The 16,000-nt window shown below is 43.0% G+C and overlaps 1 protein-coding gene across 4 annotated transcripts; it reads left to right on the top strand.

The window, feature by feature from the left end:
• The first annotated feature begins 828 nt into the window (after nucleotides 1-828).
• Nucleotides 829-15,982, top strand: DUS1L (dihydrouridine synthase 1 like). Of its 4 annotated transcripts, XR_010826001.1 has the most exons (14): nucleotides 923-1,324; nucleotides 3,797-3,905; nucleotides 4,558-4,608; nucleotides 7,052-7,164; nucleotides 7,924-8,006; nucleotides 8,196-8,299; nucleotides 9,232-9,376; nucleotides 10,117-10,213; nucleotides 10,578-10,666; nucleotides 10,915-11,081; nucleotides 11,637-11,674; nucleotides 13,649-13,724; nucleotides 14,096-14,526; nucleotides 14,944-15,145. XR_010826001.1 is itself a non-coding variant. In XM_066980404.1 (13 exons), the coding sequence occupies exons 1-13, from the start codon at nucleotides 1,088-1,090 to the stop codon at nucleotides 15,159-15,161; spliced, it is 1,527 nt and encodes a 508-aa protein (XP_066836505.1). In that variant the 5' UTR covers nucleotides 829-1,087; the 3' UTR covers nucleotides 15,162-15,982. The 4 variants fall into 4 exon arrangements, 3 of the variants coding, with proteins under 3 accessions (XP_066836505.1, XP_047906263.2, XP_013053379.3); XM_066980404.1 differs by lacking the exon at nucleotides 14,096-14,526 and having other exon boundaries at nucleotides 829-1,324; nucleotides 14,944-15,982; XM_013197925.3 differs by lacking the exon at nucleotides 14,944-15,145 and having other exon boundaries at nucleotides 14,096-14,592.
• The last annotated feature ends 18 nt before the right edge of the window (nucleotides 15,983-16,000 follow it).

Below are 16,000 nucleotides of genomic sequence, written 5' to 3'. Positions count from 1 at the left end.
TGAACTTGGAACTGTGAAGGCTGTCAGGAGACAAGCTCTAGCAGACTCCTGAACAATTGGAGAGTAGGTAGAACCCCTCTTAGACTATGTTTGTTGGAACGATTTTTGTTTCAATTTTCTCTCTTTTGAGGAAAAAATTGTCTAACGCTGTGACTAAATAAGTTACATTGATATGAGTGGAGTAGAAATGTGGCATTTTTCTATTTTTTTACTTTCCTGAAGGTACTCGCTGATGGGAACTCTTGCCCTGTGTCACCCCTGTGGTGATCAGTATTTTCTAAACTGACACAGAAGTGTAGTTTTGTCATATATGTTGTTTGGTTCAGTGGCTCATTCCACTTCTCTGCGCTGGTGTTACCTATCCATGCCTTTCATAACTTCGAGGATAAGTGAGGTCCCTCTTTCAGTCCGAGTTCACATTATTGTCAACAACCACTTCACCATGGCGTGTGCTGGGGATAGCGGATAAAGTGCAAGACCAAAGACGCTTCTCAGGACTTGGGCACTGCACTGGGGGAAGATGGGTGTGCTGCCCACTACCACGGGGTGCTCCGGACAACTACTGCTGCACAGGTCGCGCCAAGGGAGGCACGACCGGCGGACAGGGCTCATCGTGGTGGATCACAGCGGGCCGCGGGAGAGCAGCACGAGCAGTGGCACCGCCACCGGGCGCCGGCGTTGAGGCCGCCCGTGCCCGCCGTCACGGCGGCTGCCCCTCAGGCTGGGGCGGCGCGCGGCTATGCAGGGCCTCGGATGGGAACAGCCCTGTAACGTCCCGGCCGGTACCGCCCTCCGCGACCGTACACGCGGGGAGCGCGACCCCCGCGCTGCTTCACGGGGGCGATGATCTCGCCGTGAGGACTCCTCCGCGCGCGGCCCCTGCCGGGAATGCTGAGGTTTCCGGAGGGGACGGTGCGCAGCTGCACTGCTGAGCCGGCCGGAGGGAGATGGCGGTTGCACCGTCCGGCCGCCTCTGTGCCCTGCCAGGGCTCGGCGTTCGCGCCCGCCTCCAGGCCTCGGGCGGCGGTTGCGAGCCCCGGTACAGCGGCGCGAGGCGGCAGCTGCCGCAGCGCCGCGCGGGCGGGAGATGCCGAAGCTGCGCGGGGAGGCTTTCTGGCGGGAGACGCTGCGGAGCGCCCACTACGTGGTGGCGCCCATGGTGGACCAGAGCGAGCTGGCCTGGAGGCTGTTGAGCCGCCGCCACGGTGCCCAGCTCTGCTACACGCCGATGCTGCATGCCCAGGTCTTCCTCAGGGACGCCAACTACCGCCGCGAGAACCTCTACGGCGAGGCCTGTCCCGAGGACCGCCCGCTCATCGTGCAGGTGAGCGCCAGGACCGACCGCTCGGTTCGCTCCCGAATCGGCAGCCCCTACCGGGCCAGCCCTAGCGCCGCCAGCAGCGGCGGGGACTGCCGGGAAGAGCTTCCCGGGGGTTCGCCTTGCAGTGTGCTCTTGGGCAACAATGCGAAAGTCAGTCAACGTTGCCAAATGTGCCCTTGCCCTCGTCATCCACCCTCTGTGTTCGTAAATTCAGCCGTTCTCCAAACCTTCACGAGGACAGACTAGTCCATTTTACACAGATTTCAAAGTGGTTGTAGAGTATGACAGAAAAATCATTTTCTTCACGTAATAAGTACCAGGAACAGTACTTAGCTCGTGAAGACAAATGTGTTTTTCTGTTCACCCCATGGCTAGCAGAGAGGATTTGGTGTCTTAACCACAAAGACCTGAAGCGCTAGACTTCTAACACAGTGTCAGTCCTCTGCCCCTTGTCTTTGGAGATAGACTGCAGTTGGTCTTTTCTGGAGTCAAGGCTTGTTCCAGATCTTGTACCAGTCTAGGAGAATCACAGTTTTTTGAACGGGTCTCTGAAACCACGATCTCAGTGCTTAACTATAGTAAGAGACAGAAGAGCAAATGCAAGAAAAAGTATACCCCTTTAAGCTTGTTTTACTAGTGCTGTGTGAGGTTCGGGTACTTCTTACCACTCCATCCCAATGAGGGAGGGGCCTGTGGAGCTGGAGAATAATGCAGGGAAAGACAGTCAGTGTGAGCAGAGGAATGGTGTGATTATGAATATGAGCCAGCAGCGTGCCCTGGCAGCTGCCAGAGTGCATCAGGCACGACATTGCTAGCCAAAGGGAGTGATCATCCCACTTTGCTCTATGCTGGCGTGGCCTCACCTTGAGTACTGTGTGCGGTTTGGGGCAACAATAATTATAAGGAGGACCTAAAGTGTCCAAAGGAAAGTGACAAAGATGGTGAAGAGTCTAGACATGAATATAGATGAGGAGCAGCTGAATTCACTTGGATTGTTCAGCCTAGAAAAGAGGTGACTGAGGGAAGGCCTCATGGCAGCCTACAGCCTCCTCACAAGGGGAGCGGTGGGGCAGGCGCTGAGCTCTTCTCTCTGGTGACAATGACAGGACCTGAGGGAACGGCATGGAACTGCGACAGGAGAGGTTCAGGCTGGATGTTAGGAAAAGGTTTTTCACTGAAAAGGTGATCGGGCACTCAGCCAGGCTCCCCAGGGAAGAAGTCACAGCACTAAGCCTGTCAGAGTTCAAGAAGCATTTTGACAACACTTCCAGACATACAGTTTGTTTTTTAGGTGTTCCTGTGCAGAGCCAGAAGTTTGACAGATAATCCTTGTGGGGTCCTTCCAACTCAGGATATTCTATGATTCCATCAGAATGCACTAAAAGGAGACAGCAAACTAAATCCCTCCTTCTGATTCAGAAAGTAAAGCTTTCACCTACTTTGTTCTTCACACCCTCTTTTCTACAGGGCACCAAAGTACCTTGGATATCTGCCATCATGGAGCTTCTTTCTTCAGTATTCTTTTCTGTTAGCTGACTATTCTTATACTTCTGGACAGGCTTGGGTTTTGTCACAGGCACTGGGAAGTAGATCAGGCAGAGATATATATGAGCCCATTGTTCCCTGGAGCATTTATTTTCCATGTAAAAATACACATTGATGTGGCTTGGTTGGAGGTTTTCTGTCATTTCAGAGAAGACAAATGACTTTCCTGGCTTTGGTCAGTATCAGCTGTGATTTGTAAAGTGTTACGGGGTTTAAGTAATACTTTTTCACATATTTGTTTCAGTTTAAATCCATATTATTTAAATTTAAAGATACGGTGGATTATTTTTTGTTAATAAAACATTTTAGAAAATGTATTTAAAAGCATACTTGTGAAGAATGGTCTGTCTCTATCCTCTTCAACAAAACAGCTTCAAATTAACGTAATTGTTTGTAACAAATCAATGTTTTCTCAATGTTTTAAGCGTGAATTTAATTATTTTTGTGACCAAGCATTTGATTAACAGCCCAATGTGTCTACTTCACATTCTGCACAGGTCAATTCAGTTTAGAGGCAATGGTATTTATTAGTATCTATAATGTTTGAATTGTCTCAAGACCCTGAGACAGACACCATAAGTAACTCCTTTCTTCTGCATTACCTTTTATGTATTCAAATGCTTCAGCTGTTTGTTGTACGGGGAATTTGAAGAGTTGTTTCCTCTTATTGATGGGTGCCACGTGTAAAATACTCTGCAAATATTTCTTTGCCTCTTGATGCTTATCTTTCTCATTTTGTCATTTGGAATTTGAGGCTCCTTAGCTGGTGTCACAGATCCTTTTGGGAAATTACAGTTGTTATGAGCTGTGTATATTATGCCCATTTTTTGTAGCGACTGGTTGCTTTGTAAGTATGTCATAGAAATAATGTTATCAGTACTTGAAAAAAAGCTATTGCCTGATTTTTCCACTTGTTTTTGTCTTTCTCAGTTCTGTGCCAATGACCCTGAAGTGTTTGTCCAAGCAGCACTGTTGGCTCAGGATTACTGTGATGCCATAGACCTAAATTTGGGTTGTCCCCAGATGATTGCAAAGAGAGGTATGTGCAAATCTGAGCCCTGGATAAACAAAGAAATTGCATGTTTTAAATGTATACTTTGGCAGTAAGACATCAAAAGGGCCAAATTAAGCCTTGGTGTGGGTGGCTGCAGTACTGTTGAAATCAGACTTAATTGCATCCATTTTAATAGGTACAGATTTGTAGTACCTAAAGCAAAATTAGGTACACTAATAATTCCTACTTCTCTTGAGTGATCGCTCTTACATCTAGAATATTCTTCAAAAAATTAATTTTTTAGCAAGAGCTTGATTTTTTTCTGATTTCAATCAATCAAAGAGCCTAAATTCAAAAAGCTACATTTAAAATAATACTAAGCTGTCACTTAGTGTCTCCTGTTTCCTTGATACATGCAGAGTTTATTCACGTTAGCATATAAGAGGATAAAACCTGCTGAACCCTTAAGAGTATTGCAGAGGTAGCTATATTTCAAAAGCCAGAACCAGCGTAGTAAATCTAGGATGGCACGGGAAACAGAACAATCCAACTCTTCCAGTTTGGGAAGGACAGAACAACTCTGTTTCTGTCAGTGAGGCATCAGTGTCTGTATCTTTGTGTGTGAATGTTTATGAAAGCTGTATACTTCAGAACCTTACTGTTCCGCACAAGTCTGTCATATGCCATTTTATTATAGGTCACTATGGAGCATTTCTGCAAGAAGAATGGGATCTTCTCCAGAGAATGAGTAAGTCTTTAGAAAGGCCTCACTTCAGAGGCTTAATTTGAGAGGGAATGGGATGAATTCATCAGTAAGAGGAGGCTTAGTTTTTGTGGGGATAAGGGGTGCAGCAGGTTTATTTGGGAAAGGTTGGGGGGGGGTATTTATTTTATTACTGTATTTGTATTCCAATGGCACCCTCGTGGTACTTTATGATATCCCACTACAAACTAGGTCTGCTAAAAGACTTTTGTACCTTTCACGTTAGGTGAAAGTGAGTCGTTTAAATCCCAGTCTAGTGATGGCTTAGTGGCTCTTCAACTCTAGAAATAGGAGAATACCCAGCACCTTACTTTTTAACTTTGAAGCTCTCAAGTACCAGGGAGGGTGTTTCTTTCTGACATTACAGTTGCCCTTTTGTTATCAGCTCAGTGTACTTTTTCTGTCCACATCTTAACAAATTATGCCTCTCTTCTTCAAACTTGTGTAGGATGTTCTTGGGATGTTGGTAGTGGTTGTGAACAATTTTGTATGTGTATATACATATACATATATATATAAATACATTTGGAACTGCTTTCTTTTTAAGAAAGCTTTTGATCATTGTATAGAGCCAAGAATGTCTTCCCCCCACTTCAAAGCAAGTGTCTGAACTGTGATGTTACAGACTCTAACTTCTGTTGTGTTCCCTGTAGTCCAGGGAGTCTTGAATGATATACAGCAAAAAGACACTGCTGGGAACCTAGAAAGATAGACAATGCTTTTTTCCCATCACGTAATGCGGTTGTTAGGGTGCTTCTCTTTGGAGTGAAAGATGTAAATCAGAACAGCCTCAAGGTGAGAAGAGAACACAGGGCATTTGGTTTGTAAGAGAGTTGTCTTATTAGGCTATTCTGTAAGAGCTGGGCAAAGCTTCTGCCTCTTCCTCCTTCTCCACACAGTACTGTTTTCTGCTTGGACCTGTGTACACCTCACTTGCTCCTTCAGAAGAGTGGTAGGAAGTACTGATCACTAGAACTTCTAGGATTTTGATTAGAAGAAAACCAGTGCCTTCATGCATTATACATCTAAGCTCTGGAAGAAAATAGAATTTCAGGCATGCCACTGCTCAGCATTTTCTATTGGCTGTTTTCACTAGCCCTCTTTTTGGTAGCATTCCAATTCCATGCCCTGTGTAAAGACTATGGAAGTTTAACATGATGTTCTAGATTTTACCCTGACCCGGTTAAGTTTCCTACTTGAGTGGGTTCACAACCTACCTCAGTCAAAGAATAGTTGAGGTTAGAAGGGACCACTGGAGGTCATCTGGTCCAACTCCTCCTGTGCATACAGGTACACCTAGGGCAGGTTGCACAGGACTGAGTCCAGATGGCTTTTGAAGCTCTCCAAAGAAAGAGACTCCACAACCTCTTTGGGCAACCTATTCTAGTGCTTTGTCACCTACACAGTAAAGTGCTTCCTGATTTTTGGATGGAACCTCTTGTGTTCCAGTTTGTACCCAATGCCTCTTTTCCTGGCACTGGGCACCACTGACAAGAGCCTGACTTTGTCTTCATTGCAGGCTCCCTTCAGGTATTTGTAGACATTGATGAGATCCTCCCGAGCCTTCTCTTTTTTAGACTAAACAGTCCCCCTTCTCTCATCTTTTCTTCATAGGAGTGATGCTCCAGTCCCTTTACAGTCCAAGTGGCCCTACATTGGACTCTTTCCAGTATGTCCATGTCTCTGTTGTACTGGGAGGGGGGGGGAGGTGAACTGGACACGGCACTTCAGTTGCAGCCCCACCAACGATGAGTAGAGTGAAAGAATCACCTCCTTCGACCTGCTGGTGATACTTTGCCTAATGCATCCAAGAATTCTGTTAACCTTCTTAGCGGCAAGGGCACACTGCTTACTCATGTCCAAGTTGGTGTCCACCAGGACTCCTAGGTCCTTTCCTGCAAAGTTGCATTCCAGCTGGGTGGCCCTAGCATGTACTGGTGCCCCCAGCATGAACAGGCAATGAGCTGCTGGTTGTCATGGACAAGGCTCTACTCATAATTATTTGGATGATAATTTAGAAAGAAGCAAAGGATCTCTAGTAGGAAATCTAGACAAGCAAGTGTTAATGTTGCTGGCAGAGCAGGAGGGATGCAACATGCTGTGACAGTAGTAGACCTGTATCAGTGGTTAAGATTTGAGGGGGGAGGTCCTTTAGAGTGAAGGTTAAATATGGTGGAAGAGTTAGATCTATTAAATGCTGAGCATCCTTATTAGAATGCAGGTTTTGCACATCATTGTTTACTATCAGTTGATGAACCTCTATAATTAGGATTGCAGAGGACATTGCTCATTGTTTAAGCTGTGAGAACTGCATAGCATTAACTTTTCAGGCTTTTTCCATACCACACCCAGTATCTGATCTTGAGGAGAATAGGCACTCTTCATAGCATTGTGCAGCCCACTTACCTGTCTTTTCAATCTTTCCCAGTTTTGCTGGCTAACGAGAAGCTCTCTGTTCCCATCACATGCAAAATCCGTGTTTTCCCAGAAATTGACAAGACAGTGAAGTATGCACAGATGCTGGAGAAAGCTGGCTGCCAGGTAAGGAGGCAGCTGCTCCCTGTACTTTTGCACTGGACACATATCTCTGTGTAAAGCATCTTATAACCAGATCTTGATGTACTGTGGAGATGAGTAGGCTACGTTGTTTTACAGAGAAGGAAAATGGGGTATAATGTGATTATATATATTAGCAGTCATAGGCAGCAAGCAGTTCAGTAGTGTGATATGGAACAGGTCATGAGTTCAGTCTCTGTTGTAATCACTTCACCATGTGACATCTTTCACTGTGGGTGAACACCTCAGTCTACCAAAGAACTGCAGGAGGCAGTGTGAATGTATGAAATACACAGGGCTATATATATATATATATATATATAAAATAAAAAAGTAGTATCAAAGGTCACCACCACCAGTTAAGAAATAAGCAAACCTTCTGGGATTTAATTTCAGAGGCAGTCTGTAGTTAGAGAAAGTACTGCCAGTGTTTAGGCCTTCTGCTGAGGGGCATGCCAGATCAATATATCACAAACAGGAGCCAATGCAATAGGAAATCTATAGCTTCTCCCAAGATAAGACCTTGTCGTGCCATGGAGCAGCAAGATGAATGAAGCCCAGGACTCTGTCATGGTAGGTGACCTGGTAATACCTTTCCGTGATACCAACAGCCCTGCACTTTTTAAATAGCACTGGGAATTCAGTAGTATCCATGAAATGCACGGGGTTAAAGGAAATCTTTTGTCAGTGGATTTGTTCCAGTGGTTCATACACTTAAAAAGTAAACGGAACTTTGTGTTCTAGCTGCTGACTGTCCATGGCCGTACTAAAGAACAGAAGGGACCACTTGCTGGCGTGGCGTCCTGGGAGCACATTCAAGCTGTCAGGTTAGTGAGCAGTACCAATCTTAATGGATTTCTGCTAGCACACTATGAAGGGCGATTTTTTTTTTTTAAGCAGTGAGTGCAATGGCACCGAAGTGCGAATTTGTGTGACAGGAGTAGGACTTCTGGATTGACTCTAAAGAGTCCTTCCTAATTCTCAATATTATGCATCTGTTTTATTCACTGGTATAGAAAAGCCGTGAGCATTCCTGTGTTTGCAAATGGAAACATCCAGTGTCTCAGTGATGTGGAAGAATGTATCCGTAAGACAGGAGTGCATGGTGTCATGACTGCAGGTAAAGAAAATGAGCTTTTACTGTTAATAGGTGAGGATACAAACTGTTTCTTACTCTCTTTAGCAGCCCCATACACATTTATTAAAAGCCTACATCAGGCTGACGTGGTGAACAACTTAGATTGAAAGCTGAGTGGCCTTTCTCTGTCCTCTTACACTGGCTATCTCTTACCAGGACCAGGAAGCACTTTGCAGTAAGAATTGTTGTGTCGAACCTGTAGTACCATTGAGTGGATAGCTCAAGTCTAATTACGTGACAAAGACATACAGGACTCCTGTCTGGGAATATTTCCACAGCATCGGTTAATCAGTGGAATAGTTTCTGAATGGGTCTTGATGCAGTAAGTGTGTCCACTGATTAAGATTCCTGCAGCTGATTCATGTTTGGTTGGGATAAGAAAGAAGTGGTATTACTTGCTACAAGAAGATAGGATAGACATCGGAAAAAGCTTCCAGTCACTCGCACAGTTAAAGCAATGAAACGTGATGCCTGGGACATTGTCGAATCTTATTTTTAAGAAAACACAGATTAACAAAAGGTTTATCAAACTACTAGAGCAAGGCATAGTGAGACGCTGTATTTGCAAACTTAAGCCAAACAAATGAGAGTACAGACATACCATTGTCTAAATATTTAACCATTGGCCAGGCATTGATTTCTCTTTTATTGAATGTTTTTGTGGAAAGGTTAGATGCCTTTGTGGTTAATATTTTAATTAGGTATGATGTATTGTGCTCAATTAAGAATTTTACAGTGAAATGTAGTCTCCTGAAGTCAGGCTAGAATTTATGGACCTGTTGTTTCTCTTTGTGGCTGATGTGTCTGTGACTGGCCAGAACAATCACAACAGAGCTGACCAACTACAGAGCCCAGATTTTGTTGTCCATTATAATCCTGAAATGAAAGTTTGAGTGTTTCTTTTCATTCCCTAGAAGGTAATCTTCATAACCCAGCTTTGTTTGAGGGCCGAAATCCATTGGTGTGGGAGATGGCTGAGGAGTATCTGGAGATAGTGCAGAAGCACCCTTGTCCACTGTCTTATGTTAGGGCTCATCTCTTCAAGCTCTGGCATCACACGTGAGTATCTCCAGAAAACACTTCATGTTTTCAGGTGCATTCCTGCTTAACAAGTGTCTGGCTTTTCTATACAAGATATGATTTAGTAGCTTAGCGGGTAGTATTGGTGATAGGAGGACAGTTGGACTAGATGATCTTGTAGGTCCTTTCCAACCTTGTGTTTCTATGATTCTGTGATTCTATACAAGAATTTGTCTGACCTGAATTAGTATGTTGCAAGGTTTTCTTTCCTGGACCTGCCTGGAGAGAATGTGGGCTGAAGACTTTACCCTTCACTACAGGGAAACAGGGCTTGGGGAATGAACAAGTTACCACGCGATAAGCTAGGGTGTGAGCTTGCAGCACATCTGCTACTGTGTGGTAATTGCCTATATGCATACATGCATTTTGGCAAACGTGAGTTAACTAACTTCTCGTTCATTGTGAGGCAAGCTATCTCACATTTATTGTGGAGTAAGAGCATGGTCATGGGCAGTTACTGAGTAGCTGATGCACGGTATGTTTATGTTAGCTTATCTTAGAGTACCTTGTTTACGTGCCCAAACTTGCAAGTATTTACTTGAAAGAGTAGCAGGTGTCTGTGCTTCTTTCTGGACTTACAAGAAAGAAGATAAGCTGCTACCACAGGCAAATGCAGTGAGAAAAATCTGTAAAAAGCTTTTATAAAAGACATTTTTAGATGATCTCCTTAGACTAGCAATAATGAATAAACATGACTTGATGTTTGGGATTTGTCTCAGGCTTCAAGTTTACCAGCAGCTGCGTGAAGAATTAGCAAAAGTGAAGACTCTAGAGGGAATTGTAGATGTCAACAGGGAGCTGAAGCTACGATGCCAGGTACTAAGATGGGCCCTAATCTCCCAGAACAACTCTGTCTGCATTTGGTGGGAACATACCATGTATGTCACACAGTTGATGTCTGTTAGCCACCTCACTGGAACTTCGAGGCTTATGAACTGTGATATGGGTAGCTTACTACAGTACCAGCCCCTTAAGCCCAAACAGCTTTGCATCGGTGAAAGCTGATTTAGGAGTTACAAATATTCTTCATTTCATCTGTCTTACTAGATGTTTTTTGACTATATTTAACTGTCAGTAGCAATTATTTTAAATTACTCTTTGTGGCTTCCTGGAGTTTGAGGCATTATTTAGAGTATTTCCTGAGAACTACAGGAAAACTGACTGTAACTCTACGCTGCAGGAAGAAATAGCTAATCAGAAAGAAGGAGAAAAGCCAAAAGAAGGGTTGCCTTTTTTCCACTGGATCTGTCAGCCATACATCAGGCCAGGGTGAGTTACCTATTTTAACATGACCAGGTACACATATGCTTTTCCTGCTCATACTGTCAGTGCAGAGTCCTTCAGTTCTGTTCTAGGAGCTTACATACATTTAAAAACAAATGAAAACTCTTGGTTATACTTATTGTGGCTTTTCCTTTATTTTCTTGATTATTGTTTTGTTCATGGGGATGTTGCTCATTGTAGGGAACACCTACATCTTCCCTTCAGCCAACTTATAACGATGTGCACCATTTCAGGCCAAAGGAGAGATGCAAGGAGAATGGAACCAGGGGGACTGAAAAAGGTATGCGAGGGAAACGTGCTCTGGAAGAGGATGAAGATGGAAATTCTGAGCTTCTATCGAAGAATAAGCAAAAAAAGAAGTTAAGAAATCCAAATAAAAGCTTTGATCCATCTTTAAAACGTAAGTTCCATCTATTGGCATATATACAGGGGAAGTTGCTGGTATTAACTTCGACATAAGTTGCACTATTTTCTTCTTGTCTATGTAGTTGTAGAAACTTCTTTTTAAAGATGGGGCATTATAGGAAAACTTTGGTAGTAGGCAACATTTATTCAAATTGCGTTCATTAGGAAAGCTATCTAATCATCAAAGAAGTAGGTCAATGTCCACTACAAGCAACTTTTTAAGCTCCAAATGCTTTACAAATTAAATTTTATCAGGTGCTAGTATTTGAAATTGAAATTGCATATGCATTTCAAGCAAATTTCCTCCTCTTTTGCACTAGATCTGAGATTTAAAACTATGTTTATAGCTGTTATGCATATAGCTTAGACACACTGTAAAAGTCAATGTATCTTTACCTTCTTTGCACAATTTTTTGAGGTACTGTATTTCTATCTCAAAGAGTCCCCCTCTGGCTGGAGAGGCACCAAGCTTTGTCTGATCCTGAATTTTTGAATTTACTCTTTCCATATGAAAACACTATTGCTGAAATCAGGTCTCCGTCTTTTCCAGCCAAATATGCAAAATGTGATCAGTGTGGGAACCCTAAGGTAAGTCAGTGCCAGTGTCTGTTAAAGCACTTCCATGAAATCCTGAGGTAGGGCCATACCAATGTCCATTAATGTATGCATGCTAAGTTCTGGTGATATGTTGGGGGACGGGGAAAATGTCCATGTGCAGGCAAAAGCCTCTTAGCTATTAACTGTAACCAGTTTCTGAATTGAAGGTGCTGCGTAAAACTCACACAAATGTAGATGCTTTGAGATCATTTGCCTTTCCAAAAAACATCGTTTTACTGCTGCTGAGGATATTTATTGCTAAGACAGTTGAGTTGGCTAAAACTCTCAGGATCTCTTGGAAACAAATCTCCAAACATCCAGTAATTACACATGGCTATTCTGTGAACCCTTTCGCTAGGGTCAATGGTGGGTGTTTTCTGCAAGGATTGAATATTTAAATAACTGGTCTAATAACTAGTTTACTAATACAAGCACTCTAAACACCATCCAGTGTGGTTTGTACTGAGTATCAGGCAGCATCTGTTTTTTTTGTTTGTTTGTTTTGGATTTATGTCCTTAATCAGAATAAGAATGAGCACCTAGTCACTCTCAGTTGTGTTTTTGAACTTCAGCTAGTAGATGAACATGAACATTCATCATTAGCAATGTTTAACAAACCAGCTATTTTCCACATTATGTATTGGATAGGTATTTGAAAAAAGCAGTGTTGTGGAATTGTTTTTGGTGGTGGTGGTCTGTTTTTTGTTTTTCCTTGGGGAATACAGCTCTTTCCCGGACAGGGAAATGTCACTGAGCTGAGTGAGCAGTGTTTACCGCTGCTACCACAGACATACATGCACACATAGACATACAAGGAGGATTTAAGTGCAAGGAACAATTCTGTGTCCTAGCTGAAAAAGCAGTAGAGCTGTAGCAGCTTGGCAGGGGGCAGGGGTGGGGATAAAGGGGTGGTGACAGGTGCTGTATGTCTGTTTTGAGACATTGTTACAGCACCTTATAAACAGCAGCCAACTAGGGCCCAGTTTTGAACTGCAGCAACAGAAATAGATTTCTTGATGCATTCATTAGTGGGAAAAGAGCTTTCATCTGGCCTGTTTTCAAAGCCATCCTGTTTCATAGCTGGCCAGTTAACACAGCTTGGTGCTTCAACTGTGATCGTTTAAAATGGGGCTTGGACTCATTTTTGTTTTGCCTTTCGATCATTGTAATGTTGCAGGCTGCCCTTCGAGTCTTTAGAATGGGATCTGTATTTTTTTTTCTAGGTTCTAAGTTTCTAAGCTCTATCATGTAAGGGCTAGAGAGAAGGTTTTTTTTTTTGTTGTTGTTGTTGTTTGTTTGTTTTAAGATTATTTTAATGGGAGAAAAAAAAACTCACTTAAAGCGCATTAAGCATGGGTGAGTCAAAGCATTCGAGATACCTAGTCTGGTTTTGCCGAGCTGTAAAAGATCCAACTGAATTACTGCCCTCCCCTGAAGAAGGGTCATACCTTATATTTTTATACTTTGGTGTATTTAGTCTGAAAAAAAGGGAAGTAATTGATGTGGTAACATTTATTTATTTTAGGCAGAGTTGCAGATGGTACCAAGCATCTCTGGTCAGGCACCTTGTTTCATGTAGTACTTTTGTAGAGAAATACAGCAAGCTCAACTGTAACAAATAGCGTAACTCTTGTTCCAAAGTGCTTGTGACATTTGCCTGCTTATGGTATGTAACTTGGGCTGCCCAACAGATTAGTGCTGTTGCAGAAGTGGATGGTGGATTTATTTTTTTATTTTTGTTTCTCTGCATAAACTATCGCTAATAGCTGCAACACCATCCTCCTCACTCTCCGTGACATCAGCTCTGTCATCGTCATTAGACAGAGGTGTGACTGGCTAATGTATGCGTCCACGTGTTTTCCAAAGGTCTGAATGTACAGAGCTGGAGTGTTGTTGCTTATTAGAGTTAAATAATGAATTTATTCTCGCTAATAAACTGATATAAGCTTCTTTACCCCCCCCCAGGGCAATAAATGTGTGTTTAACATGTGCCGTGGCTGCTGTAAGAAAAGAGCATTCAAAGAAACAGCAGACTGTCCTGGTAAGTGCAGCTGCTCCTATCAATTTTGTCCTTAGAAATCACTGAGCAAATGTCTCATCTCCATATATAATATAGTTGTTATTTTAAACGGGGGGGGGAGAGAAGGGGAGGGAGGTGGGAAGAAGTGTTAAATTCTACATCCATAGCTAGCTAAAAACTTATAGAGTACAATTAAGAGTATGCGCTTTCTAGTGTGTGTGTGGGGGAGTTCTTCCAGGATCTGGGGATGTGTTCTTTCCAGACCAGACCATTAGGACCCATTTTTTTCTAGCTACAGGGAAGGAGTTGCTCTGTTTTCCAGTGCGTTCATTTCAGTTGGTTTTTTTTCCCCCCCTTCCTTTTCATTTTTCTCCTCATCCTTGCTTCTTCAGGTCACGGATTGCTTTTTAAGACCAAATATGAAAAATCTCTTTTGTGGCAGAGCAGTCACACAGCAATTCAAAACCCAGAGATCAGGCAGAGAGATGTGGATGTTGGGGAGACAGCTGTACTGAAAGAGGCTGGTGACACCACATTGTGAAGCTTTGGAAATGAATAATAAGAGAGCTTCTGAGAGGCCTTTGCTTCCCTGGGCCAAAGAAACTGCCATCTCCAGAGCACTGTCAGCTCTGTGAACTTGTTCCACAGGTTTATTTTAAGTTCTGGACACATTTATTTAATTAAAACGCTGCTTACTCAGGGAATTTTCCTGCATTTGAAATAAAAAGGATGCAATTAAATTTCTCATGTTTCAAGACTGAAAATGCTGCATTTGGGTTGGTGGGGCAGACAACCATGTGCTGCCATCACAGTCTGCTTTCATGTAAGTTTACTAATCATTCATGTCACATTTTTAATAGTGGGGAATAAATTTCATATATTAGAACAACCTCCTGGAGTGTTAAAAATAATCATGTTAATGACTCCCTCACTAATAGAAAAGGACACGTCTGTCTTGAGTTTCAAAAGGCCATATTGTCACCGCAGAAAGGAACCTGGGGTACTTTGAAAATGTGAAGATGTAATACGTTGCTATAACCACATTGTGGATTAACATTTACTGGTTTTATACAGTATGCTAAAGCGTAACGCTCTCCCCTGAGCTAAAGGTCAGGAGGAAAATAAAATCTCTATTTTACTAGAGAGGGGTTGCTGAAATGATTTGCTAGATTAGAACCACGTCTATGAACTGGTCCTTGCCCACATCTCATAATTACATGATCCTGTTTCTTTTTCACAGCGCTTATCGTATGGAAAAGTGCCTCAAAACCTGCTGCAGTTCTACACATACAAAACCCTACCCTGCCTGTCTTTTATCTTTTTCCCCCCTCCATGTGCTTTGCATGTCTCCTAGGCACTCAGTCAGTGCAGCTGTCTGTGTTTAGTATGCTTTCTAGAATCCTAATTGTGGAGAGTCTTAACCTGCCTCCCAGACATTCCTTTGGGAAGTTACGCTGAGTTTGAAAGGAAATGAGCTGTAAACCCAGCACATAGCATCATGGGGCTACAAAGTACTAACATTGCTGGAAACAGAGAATACATACCTATACCCATACCAAAACAGCTGTTAAAGATCTTTTAAAAAAACAAACAAAAAACAACTTTCAGGAACACAGAAATAACAGCATGCTCTGGTAACTATAGAACCCATTAACTTTTTTTTTTAAATGTTTCAAGAACTGTGCCCACCTTATGCATATATGTCTATATCCATATGTATGTGTGTGCACCCCCCCCCCCCCCCCCCCCCCCCCCCCATCTTGAGCTCAGGCAGGATTTAGAGCTCTCATCACCAGTTTATATTTCCTAACCTGCATTACAAACTATGTCATAGAGTCATGAGTTAATACGTGGACTAGAACAGTGTGCTAAAGAGACCAAACTGCTAGGAACTGTAGACCTGTTTAAACCATGGGGAACTAGTCTCACTCATACCACTAACACTAAGAGAGTTCACAACATCATCAGCTCACTAAGCAGAGCACCATATGTGAAGCTGAGGCCTTGGCCTACCCTCATAAGACTCACCCTTGTGCTTTCCTAGTCTGTGTTCAAATTTTCCATACAATTTCTGCAGGCACATTGTCTATCAGCTGATTATGCATATCTGGCTACATTTAACGATCTTTTATCTAGCTCTTGCCATTCATTCCCACTTCAAGTCCTCTAGAGAGATCACAAGAGTTAAGAACTTCCTATCCAGTTGGAAGTTGAATTAAATGCTGCCTAACAGTTGTGGCATTCTACAGATTGTGACAATAAAAGTAGTTCAAACTGTCCTAATGAGTCTTCCTATT

The sequence above is a fragment of the Anser cygnoides genome, chromosome 19 (assembly GCF_040182565.1).
Source record: "Anser cygnoides isolate HZ-2024a breed goose chromosome 19, Taihu_goose_T2T_genome, whole genome shotgun sequence".
NCBI lineage: Eukaryota > Metazoa > Chordata > Aves > Anseriformes > Anatidae > Anser > Anser cygnoides.
The sequence above is the reverse complement of the archived record's forward strand: the minus strand, read 5'-3'. Positions and strand labels throughout refer to the sequence as shown.